At 47.6% G+C, this 11,176-nt stretch overlaps 1 protein-coding gene across 2 annotated transcripts in view; it reads left to right on the top strand.

Moving 5' to 3' along the window:
* The window catches only part of DAO (D-amino acid oxidase), a 29,551-nt gene that overhangs the window by 1,330 nt on the left and 17,045 nt on the right, over positions 1 to 11,176 (top strand). For both annotated transcript variants that reach the window (XM_070475450.1, XM_020876044.2), the window contains exons 2-6: positions 2,778 to 2,980; positions 5,016 to 5,130; positions 6,938 to 7,014; positions 8,069 to 8,134; positions 9,961 to 10,015. In XM_070475450.1, coding sequence (XP_070331551.1) covers positions 2,784 to 2,980; positions 5,016 to 5,130; positions 6,938 to 7,014; positions 8,069 to 8,134; positions 9,961 to 10,015 — 510 coding nt within the window. In that variant the 5' untranslated portion in view covers positions 2,778 to 2,783. The remainder of the gene's footprint in view (positions 1 to 2,777; positions 2,981 to 5,015; positions 5,131 to 6,937; positions 7,015 to 8,068; positions 8,135 to 9,960; positions 10,016 to 11,176) is intronic.

The raw sequence follows: 11,176 nt of genomic DNA, 5'->3' as shown, positions 1-11,176 counted from the left end.
ATAATTGACTCAGGACACCTATTTTTCCTTTAATTCTGTGCCTACCACCAACACACTAAAAATTCCTACACTCATTGAATTTCATGTTTGTTTGTTTTTTTTAATGCAGAAAAAAAACCCAGAAGCTTTGGCTGTTATTCTTCACCTGCTTGATTTCATGTGTTTTTTCAAATTGTGGGATTAGCACATAGCCTTGTGAGTCAGGCCAGCCTGAGCTCTGCTTCTTACCAGCAGGTGCCTGAACCTCAGTCGCCTCATCTGTAAAATGGGCATGATGACAACCCCGAGGGTTGTTAGAAGATTAAAGGAGATAATGCATGTCAAGTTCTTCGCATGATGAGTGACACATACTAAGAGCTGAAAAGCTGACAGTTGCTACTGTTTTTCCCCGTTGCCAGTTTTTTTTCTTTCACAGGGACTTTTTAGCCCCAAAACTCTACAAATCTTTCGATCACAAATGTGTGAGTTTGGCCGAGTGGCCCCTCTTCTGTCAGCCTCAGTTTCCTCTTCTGCATGATGCTATCGTGCTTATCTTTAAATTTTTAAACACTTGGGGACACTGAGCTCCACGCTGTTCCCTGCCCCTCTCTGCGATGGCCAGGGAGTTTTAGAAGTTGCTCTGGGTCCTGCCTCATGTTCTCCTCTTGGACACCTGCCTTCACCTCCAACCAGAGGCTTTGCCATCCCTGAGCCGCCTGTTATCGGAGATATGCCATGTGACGGCTTCGGTCTGAAGTCTCTTTCTCCCTGCCCAGAGACCTCTCACTCGGTCAAGTGAGGTAACTTACCCAGGGTCACACAGATGGTGTGTGCCAGGCTGCCCAGCCCCCAGCCGGGGCTGTCACTGACACCCCTCCACCCCACAACACCTCCTTCATTACAGGGAATTTTGGAAAATACAGGAAAAGCCTTTATTCCAGCCTTCTTATTGTCAAGGTAGGAAAGTGGTCAAATCTCCAGAGCCTATGTAGAGACAGAAAGCCCAGAGAGGGGAAGAAATTTGGCCAAGGTCACACAGTGAGCCAGCAGTGAAGCCAGATCTGCCTCCCCTTGCTGTCTTCTCCTCCAGACCCAGTGTTCTTTCCCTTGTTATTCTCAGGGTGCTGGGGGACAGAAAGAGGTCACTACAGATTGAGGCCAGGCCCCATACCGGGAACTTGCACCAGGCTAGTTGTTTAATCTTCAGGCTGACCCGGGAGACGGGGGTTAACCTTATTTCACGGCTGAGGAGGTTGGATCTCCTGAGGCAAGGGGGGGAGGAGATGGTGAAGCAGGTCCCCCCGCCACCAAAGCCAGGCTCGTGGCTGGAAGGAGAATCACTCAGAGGACGATGATTTTCCATTTTTTGGTTTTATCTCCAACTTGGCTGCTGAAACCCCAGTAGAGTCCAGTTCTTGTGGGCTGGAGCCGTTTCTCCTTTACAAAACTAGGCCATATTGAGAATGTCCTGCCGTTCGGGGCCACGGGCCGCAGTTGCCAGGAGGCGAGGTCCGTGGGAGGAGAGTTGTGAGCAAAGAGGAGGGAAAGTTGAATTTGGCCCTTCCGGGCACAAAAAGTCCCCTTGTTCTGCCTTAGCAGGAGCCGGCAAAATATTTCCCTGCTGTGCGCAGACCAAGCAGCTTCAAAGTCAAAAGCTGCTAGGTCTTCTAAATTTCTGAGGAGACCCAGCCAGCCCAGTACCCCGAGGCAGGCCTGGAGGGGATGAACTCTGAAGGTCTGAGTTCTGAGGCCCAACAGTGCATCCCAGATGCTCCCAGCTGCCAACTTGGCACACAGTAGGTGTGCAATAAATGTGTATCAAGTTTACTTGAATTAAAATGAAATCCTGGAAGCACCATTTACTGGCTGTATGACCTTCTATAAGTTACTCCACCTCTCTGAGTCTTTATTTCCTCATCTGTTGAATGGGATCAATAACACCAGCCCCTAACTCTTAAGAATGTGGGAGAGTTAGGTGCAGTGATGCACAAGAAGTGTTTAGCTCAGGGCTGGCCCACAGTAGGTGCTTCAGAAATGTCAGGAAATCGCTTCTTTTTCCCTGGGCAGCGTGTTAAGCTTTTTACATTTGCTGCCTTGTGAAAACTTCCATCTACTCTCTGAGGCATGAGTTAGTTTTCTCGTTTCTCCAGAAAAAGAATTTGAGTCTTGAGAGGCATCTTACCCAAGGTCACGGCCAGCAGACAGCAGAGCTGAGACCTGAGATTTGAAGTCCATTGTCCTAACCACTGGGCTTCCCTGGTAGCTCAGATGGTAAAGAATCAGCCTGCAGTGCGCGAGACCCGGGGTTCGATTCCAGGGTTAGGAAGATTCCCGCCCCCCGCTGGAGAAGTGAATGGTTACCCACTCCAGTATTTTTGCCTAGAGAATTCCATGGACAGAGGAGCCTTGAGGGCTATAGTTTATGGGGTTGCAAAGAGACACGATTGAGTGACTAAACACACACACCATCCTAACCACTAGACTACCTAGCCGACAGCTGGGCTAGACACTCTGCTATGTACTTCTTATTTTCCCTGGGTCTGACACTCTGCTGTGTCCTTTTTATTTTCCCAGCCTGGGGACAGGATATTCAAGGAGGCTCCCCAGAGAAAGCTGCATCATTTACTGACTATGTGGCCTTAGGCAAGTTGCTTCACCTCTCTGGGCCTCATTTTTCCCCTGTGTAAGGATCAACAAAAGGATCAAGTATAAAAAGGGCTGGGCAGTGTCAGGCATCTTCTAAGCTGACGACAGAGGTGACAATGATGGTGGCCCACCTCAACCCTTCCTTCCCGCAGGTTGGCATGATGCGTGTGGTTGTGATTGGAGCGGGTGTCATCGGGCTGTCCACCGCCCTCTGCATCCATGAGCGCTATCGCTCGGTCCTACAGTCGCTGGAAGTGATGGTCTATGCAGACCGCTTCACGCCACTCACCACCACCGATGTGGCTGCCGGCCTCTGGCAGCCCTACCTCTCGGAGCCCAGCAACCCACAGGAGGCGTGAGTGAGGGTCCTAGGGGGAGGTCGGGTTTGGAGGGGCTGAGTCTGCAGAGAGGTTGTCCTCTCTCAGGGTTCCTGTCCCCAAGAAGGACTCTTCCTGGAGGCTTTGTCCTGACATGCTGTAAGGACAATACTAGCACACAGTAAGTCCTTTCTGTGCCCCAGACAGATGGCGGAAAAGCTGAGAAGCCATGTGTGCCAGACAGATGGAAGTTTTGTCTCCATCTCTTTCCTAAACTGGGTGGCAGTCAGTGGCCAGTGCATCTGGCTATCAGGAAGACGTCTAAGTGGGTGGATTGATGTTCAAGTTTGGCAAAGAAGTGGCAGAGGTCATTGTTTCAGTTTAGAAACCACCGCTGCTTCAACACAGGAACCCTGAGATGAATACAGGCTTGATTAGAAGTTTCATCCTCATGTCCATAATTTATGAAACCAATGTACTTGATCAGTGGGTGGCGATTCAGGGGCCTGACCTCCTTCCATCTCATGGCTCTGCCATCCCGCTCGTGGCTTTCGATGTTGCCAGGAGCCAGTGAGTGACTGTGGAAGGAGAGAGCATGAGGGCCACAGGCAGGAGTCCTTAGGGTCCATTGGCCAGAATGCGGCCACATGGCCGCAAGCACACCTGACTGCAGCCACCCCTAACTGCAAGGGAGTCTAGGAAACGTGGTTGAGCTGTGTGCCCAGGAGGAAGATGAAGCATTTGGAAGCAGTAAGTGATGTCTGGGAGTTTATGGGGGGAGGGCGCAGGATTCCCAGAGAGAGAGCTTGAACCATGGGACTCACAGTCCCTAAAGCAGTCAAAGCTTTCGTTTAAACTCGTAGCTACATGATCCCAAGCTGGAGGTGGGCTCCAAATATTAACAGTTGTGATGGAGCATTCTTTTTTGTCTTTTCTTGCCACTTAATTTTTTTTTCAATTTTTATTTATTTTTTTTGCCACTTAATTTTTTTAACTGAAGGATATTTGCTTTACAGAATGTTGTGGTTTTCTGTCATACATCAACAAGAATCAGCCATAGGTACACTCGTGTCCCCTGCTTCCTAAACCTCCCTTCCATCTCCGTACCCATCCCACCCTTCTAGATGGTCACAGAGCCCGTGTGTGAGTTTGCTGAGTCACACAGTAAATTCCCACTGGCTGTCTATTTTACATATGGTACTGTAAATTTCCAGGTTACTCTCTCCATACACCTCACTGTCTCCCTACTCACCTCCTGCCGGGTCCTTAGGTCTGTTTTCTACGTCTGTTTCTCCACTTCTGCCCTGAAAATTGGAGCATTAAAAATTTTTTTTAAATTGAAGTATAGTTGATTACAATATTGTTTTAATTTCTGCTATACAGGAAAGTGATTCAGTTATACATTTATACACTCTATACACATTCTTTTTTAAAATATTCCTTTCCATTATGGTTTATCATAGGATATTGAGTATATGGAGCATGGTATTAGTGGTAAAGAACCTGCCTGCCAATGCAGATGACATAAGGGATGCGGGTTCAATCCCTGGATCGGGAAGACCCCCTGGAGGAGGTCATGGCAACCCACTCCAGTATTCTTGCCTGGAGAATCCCATGGACAGAGGAGTCTGGCGGGCTATGGTCCATAGGGTTGCAAAGAGTCAGACACCACTGAAGTGACTTAGCACACGCACATTGAATATATTGTAGTTCCCCATGCTATACAGTAGGACTTTGCTGTTTATCCATTCTACATATAATAGCTTACATCTGCTACCCCCAGCCTCCCACTCCGCCCCTCCCCCAACCCCCTCTCCCTTGACAACCACAAGGCTGTTCTCCATGGTGGTGGAGCATCCTTTGTCCCTCGGCTTCTCTGTCCTGTTAATGTGGAAATGTGAGAACGTTTATGGAGGGTGACTAGCACTTGAGTCACTGCAGAACGAATGGGGTGAATTTCTGGATTTGGACACATCCTACCAGCCTGAGCACAGTCCCATGCAAGCCGACCCTTGGAGCTCTCTTGTCCAGCTCAGGATATTAGGTGACCAAGATTCTGGGGGATCCTTTCAGGAACTGGAACCAGCAGACCTTCAACTATCTCCTGAGCCTCATCGGTTCTCCCAACGCCGCAAACATGGGCCTGGCCCTGGTCTCAGGCTACAACCTCTTCCGTGAAGCTGTTCCGGTGAGTGAGACATCTTTGGCCATGAACTGTAGTGCAGAGCCTTGATCACAGATCAAGGCGTTCCCAGGCAGGGTGGGAGGAGGGGAAGGTCCTTCAACTCCCTTAGGCAGGGTGGGAGGAGGGGAAGGTCCTTCAACTCCCTTAGGCAGACTCCTGCATTCAAAACAGGTTTGCTTTAAGTTCTATCTTTGTGGGGCTTCCCTGGTGATCCGGTGGTTAAGACTTCGCCTCCCAAAGCAGTGGGTGTGGGTTTGATCCCTGGCAGGCGGCTTCCCTGGTGGCTCAGACGGTAAAGTGTCTGCCCGAGATGCAGGAGACCCAGGTTCGATCCTTGGGTCGGGAAGATCCCCTGGAGAAGGAAATGGAAACCCACTCCAGTACTCTTGCCTGGAAAATTCCAGGAGCAAAGGAGCCTTGTAAGCTACGGTCCATGGGATCACAAAGAGTTGGACATGATTGAGCCAATTCACTTGGGAAGCTAAGATATCACATGCCTCCTAGCCCAAACACTACAGCATAAAAGAGAAGCAATATTGTAACAAATTCAATAAAGACTTGAAAAAACAAATGGTCCACATTAAAAAAAAAAGTCTTGAAAAGAAGGAGAAAGAAATAACTAAGGTTTAAAACAGTTCTATTTTTGCTTTAAAAATTATTTTTGTTTTCCATTTTATTATTAAACTGCCCGAGACCAAAGACTCTTCAGATGAACCATGAGAACTAACCATTCCTTCATGGTCAAGGGTAAAATTCAAAACACATCCTGGAGTGGTAGACTTCTGATGCTGAAGTCAAGATGTTTCCTGCTCCTGTGGGGGTTCTGGGACTTTCTATCAAGATGGACTAAAACCACTCATCCTGGCAGAGACTTCAAAGTACTTAGCAGGAGCCAGCCCCTGTCCTAACCACGTTCTAACTAGTGACTCACTTGACTCTCATCATAACCAGGAAGTAAGTGCTGTCATTGTCCTCCTCTTGCAGATGAGAAACTAGAGGCTTCAAGAAATGGGGTAACTCACGTGAGCTCATAAAGCTTTCAGCAGCAGAACTGGGATTTGAACCTGGGCCATTTGTGACCCCACGGTGCCCAATGTGTTACAAGAGGCACAACCATGTGGAATGTTCTCAGGTTGTTTGGTGAGGGTGGTCTGGCTGGGTGCCCAGAATCCCATGCCAGCTCTCCAAGGTTTAGTCAATGTTTAGCACTGTGCTAAGGACATTACTTTCATTATCTGTTACCTTCTAAGTGTGATTATTTAAAAAAAAAAAGAGAGAGAGAGAGTGACTATTAACTCCATTATACAGACAATAAAACTGAGTCTTGGAGAATTCAAGGTAGTCAGTGGCAAGGCCAAAATCTCCCCCTACTGGGTTGTCTGACCCTTCCCTCTGCAACTTCCCACTCTCATCCCTTGGTGACCTTCACTGTCACCCCTTTTTTTCCTCCCTGATATATGACCCTACCATATCATTCATCGTCAGCCTTATTCTTACCCTCACATAGCACTATGGTTAAGAACATGGATTCTGAAGTCCCACTGTGGGTTCAAAGCTCAGTGCCACTGTTTATAAGCTGGGTGATCGCAGACAACTTATTTAAACTCTCTGAGCCTCAATGCACCTATCTGTAAAATGGGATTAAAATAGCATCTACCTCAATGGGTTGTTGTGAAGATTAAATGGATTGGTATGAATAAAATGCTTGGAACAGCGCTTTACACATAGTAAACATTACATAAGTCTTTGTTATTATCACTTGTGTTGACGTTCATCCATCTCTGTGCCGCCTTCTCTTCTTCCTCTAAAGGACCCTTACTGGAAGGATATAGTTCTGGGATTTAGGAAGCTGACTGTCAGAGAGCTGGACATGTTTCCTGATTACAGGTAAGATTATTGTTATGGGTGAAGGAACTGAGACCCCACAATGCAGACAGACTTATAGGGAATATGGTTTAATTGCTAAGCTGTGTCCGACCCTTGTGACCTCGTGGACTGAAGTCCGCCAGGCTCCTCTGTCCATGAGATTTTCCAGGCAAGAATACTGGAGTGGATTGCCATTTCCTTCTCCGGGGGATCTTTCCAACCCAGGGATCAAACTCTGGTTTCCTGCATTGGAGGCAGATTCTTTACTGACTGATCTACCAGGGAAGCCCGGACTTCCTATTCCATCCCAGGCCTAGAGCCCCTGGAACTCTGATCTCTCAGTGCTCCGTCCGACTCCTTCTGGAAACCCATCTGTCCAGACTGTGCTTTAGACTATGGTGGTAGGGGATATGGATACAGATCTCAAGCCCAGAAGTTCCATTTGTTGTTGCTAAGTCCTATCTGACTCTTTTATGATCCCATGAACTGTAGCCCACCAGGCTCCACTGTCCATGAGATTTTCCAGTCAAGAATACTGGATTGGGTTGCCATTTTCTTCTCCAGGGGATCATCCCGACTCAGGGGTTGAACCCACATCTCCTGCATTAGCAGGTAGATTCTTTACCACTGAGCCACCAGGGAAGCCTCTGGAAGATCCATGCCACTATCCTATTCTGTAGATGAGGAAACTGAGCTTCAGAAAGACCAAGTCACTTCCCCAGGCCACACAGCAAAGTGACCACAGTGGGATTCCAACCCTGTCCAAACCCCTCTATTCTTTTCTCTACAGCCTGATGTCTGTGATCCTCTCCTCACCTTGCTCCATGTCTGAATCTTCTCTGCAGATGCACATCAATTTCCACTTGCACACCCCAATGTCAAGGAGGGCTTTGATAGAAAATATTTCCTTGCTTTGAGCTGAAAATCACTTTCCCCTTGAATGTCACCTGATGGTCCCCGCTCTACCTTTTTATGGGCCCAGAGCATGTGACAGCTCCCACCGCTATTTGATAGCCTTCAAATACAGCTCTGATTCCAATCCTCTCTTCCCACATTTTGCCTCCTGTGATTCTAGCTATGGCTGGTTCAACACAAGCCTGATTCTGGAGGGGAGGAAGTATCTGCAGTGGCTGACTGAAAGGTGAGATTTTCAGCTTTCCTTTGAAGGAGGCAGCTCCCAAGAACCAGGGTTGTGGTGAATGACAGCTCATGGGATTTATCTTTGTGCTGCGTGCGCGCTCACTCACTCAGTCGTGCCCGGCCCTCTGCATCCTCGTGGAGTGTGTAGCCTGCCAGGCTCTTCTGTCCATGGGATTTCCCAGGAAAGAATACTGGAGCAAGTATTCTTCCTTCTCCAGGGGATCTTTCCAACCCAGGGATTGAACCCGTATCTCTTGTGTCTCTTGCATTCAGATTCTTACCTCCTGCGCCACCTGGTAAGCCCTAAATGTTGATGAAAACCTTTAGGTTTGGTGGGAGCTATCCTTGGTCCTGACCACCTCTACGCAGTAGGACGGTGCTTTCCACACCTGGCTGAAACCACTCGAGAAGCTTTTTACACATGATATTTATTGTCAGCCTCACTAAAATCTGTGATGTTAGTGTAATAGTTTTAAATATATTCTCCTAAGTTTTTCCAGATATATAGACACCATCATCAAGCATAAGTTGGCTTTTATTTTTATACCTCACGTTTGTTTTTTGTCTAACTGCTCTGGCCAGTACCTCCAGAACAACACTAACTAATGCAGATGATAGTGGATGTCCCTGTCTTGTTCCTTTTGTTGATAAGAATCCTGCAATATTTTCAATCAGCAAACAGTAGCTTGAGAGATATATCTGTATCTATATTCACAAACATTCATATTAAGGAAGATTCCATAAATTTCCTGTATGTTATTATTTTATTAATATTAAAAAATCTGGACTGGATGGTGACTTTCCTCAAATGACTTGGGGAGGCTTTAAAAATGTAAATTTCAGGACCCCACTTTATAGCTACTGATCAGATTCTTTGGGGTGGGGCTCAGAGATTTATATTTTATTTTATTTTTTTAATCTCCCTAGAATAAACCGCATTTATTTAAAGCGTAATTTGAATCAGTTTCAGCTATCTGTAAAACCACCACCACAAACAAGATGCAGACTGTTTCCGTCGCCCGTAAGCTTCCAGAGCTCCTTCCCAGTTTACCCACTCGGGTCTCCAGGGTCCCCAGATCCTCACGGTCCCGTCAGAGATTTATATATTTTAAAAAGTTCTCTGAGTGACTGTCATCATCAGCCAGGTTTGGAAATCATTGTATCATGGTTACATCTCCTGATAGGACACTCATGACTCCTGTCCAGCCTCTCCAGGGCAGAGTGTCCCCAGTTTCTCTACTGATATCTTGAGGAAACTATGAGGGTAAAACAATTACGAGATTGTGCTTCAGCTTGTATGGTGTTTTACTTCCTATTCTCCCAATGTTTCTACTATATTCCTAATAGTGACATACATTTTTTTCCTCTGTGAAATTTAAGGGGAGAGGTGGGTGTCCCCAGCCCACCTCCTTCCTCACGCTCTGCTACTGACAAAGGAGCATTTGGCATTGGTGCAACCCTGCCCGTCCTCCAGGCGGCATCTCATCCCCTTTGATAACACAGAGCAACATCGCGGGTAGCAAGAGCCCCAGGTTTCGGACCGAAACCTGGTCAATCCCATCATTGACTCACGATGAGACCTTCAACAAGGTCCTTCTTCCATCTCCATCTGCTCAACGAGGGGCGTGGACCATCTCAGGTTTCCCAAAGGACATTTCATGGGCCACTGGTCAATCAAGGTGCTAATGAACCGACTGGACTATATAGTCATATTCTCAAGGAGCATCCTGTAGGACTAACATCCACAAAAGGTTCTTTGGGAAATGTCCCCCCTGCCGTCCTCAGAGAACTGAATGCTTGATTTTTGGATGTGTTTGATCATCCCAGGTTAACTGAGAGAGGAGTGAAATTCTTCCTGCGGAAGGTGGAGTCTTTTCAGGAGGTGAGCTGAAGGGCCGGAAGGGGCTGGGTGTGGGAGAGAGGAAAAGAAGGGAGGCCTTTGCTTCTTGTTACAGGGTTGGGGAAGGCCTTCTCAGGCCACCAGGGTTCCTGTGAGGCCTGTCCCAGACTTTAGGCCTATTTTTAATCCCAGAGGACTCGGGCATTCTGCCTTGATGTGAGTGGCAGAAGCAAAGGAATAATGGTGCCCATTAAGGCCTGATTGGTGTCTGGGCCTCAGTGGATTTTAGGGCCAGAGAGCTGGCTGCCTCTCACTATCAGCTGCAGCCCACTCCTCAAGTTCTAGATGTTTGACTGCTTCTTATCAACATCTGGGTTGATGTTGATACAAAACAAAGTGACTTAGGTCCAGAGTGACACCACCATCCATAATAATGATAGTAGCATGCATCATTAGCAGGCACTGGCTATGTACCAGGAGCTTTGGTGTATCACTCAATCCCAGCACCCAGAAAAATGGTTAGCACGTGGAAGACTCTTGGTACCTGCATGCGTGCATGCTTCAGTTCAGTTCAGTTCAGTTGCTCAGTCATGCATGCTTAGTCATGTCCAGCTCTTTGCAATCCCATGGGCTGTAGCCCACCAGGCTCCTCTGTCCATGGGATTTTCCAGGCAAGAATACTGGAGTGGTTTGCCCTTTCCCCCTGGAGGAGGGCATGGCAACCTGGGTGAAGGGGATCTTTCCAACCCAGGGATTGAACCCATGTCTCCTGCTTTGGCAGGTGGATTCTTTACCACTGAACAACCAGGGAAGCCCCCTCGGTACCTACTAAAATAGAAGAGCATCTGCTCTAGGTCAAGCCTTGATGGGCACTTGGAATGCATACTTGAATTAGACACAGCTCTTATTCCCAAGGGGCTCAGAGTCCAGTGTGGCAAATACTGGCTTGTGAGCAATACCAGTATGTTTCAGGAGTGACCTGTAAGGAGGGTCACTGGGGCTGGGCTGGGAGTTTGGGTACCATGATGCTACATCTTTGAGTTATGGAGCATCGTTTACAAATGCATGGAGCTAGGGCTTCCAACCTGCCTTGTGCAGATGCCTTGGCAGAGAGGGAGGCAAGAGAATGAAATAAAAAGGAGTCAGAAGGAGGGATAAAACTATCTCTGCTTCCTTTCTGACTTCTGGAAGGTTCCAAGAAGC

This window comes from Odocoileus virginianus, chromosome 12 (genome assembly GCF_023699985.2).
Source record: "Odocoileus virginianus isolate 20LAN1187 ecotype Illinois chromosome 12, Ovbor_1.2, whole genome shotgun sequence".
In the NCBI taxonomy this organism is placed as follows: domain Eukaryota; kingdom Metazoa; phylum Chordata; class Mammalia; order Artiodactyla; family Cervidae; genus Odocoileus; species Odocoileus virginianus.
The sequence above is the reverse complement of the archived record's forward strand: the minus strand, read 5'-3'. Positions and strand labels throughout refer to the sequence as shown.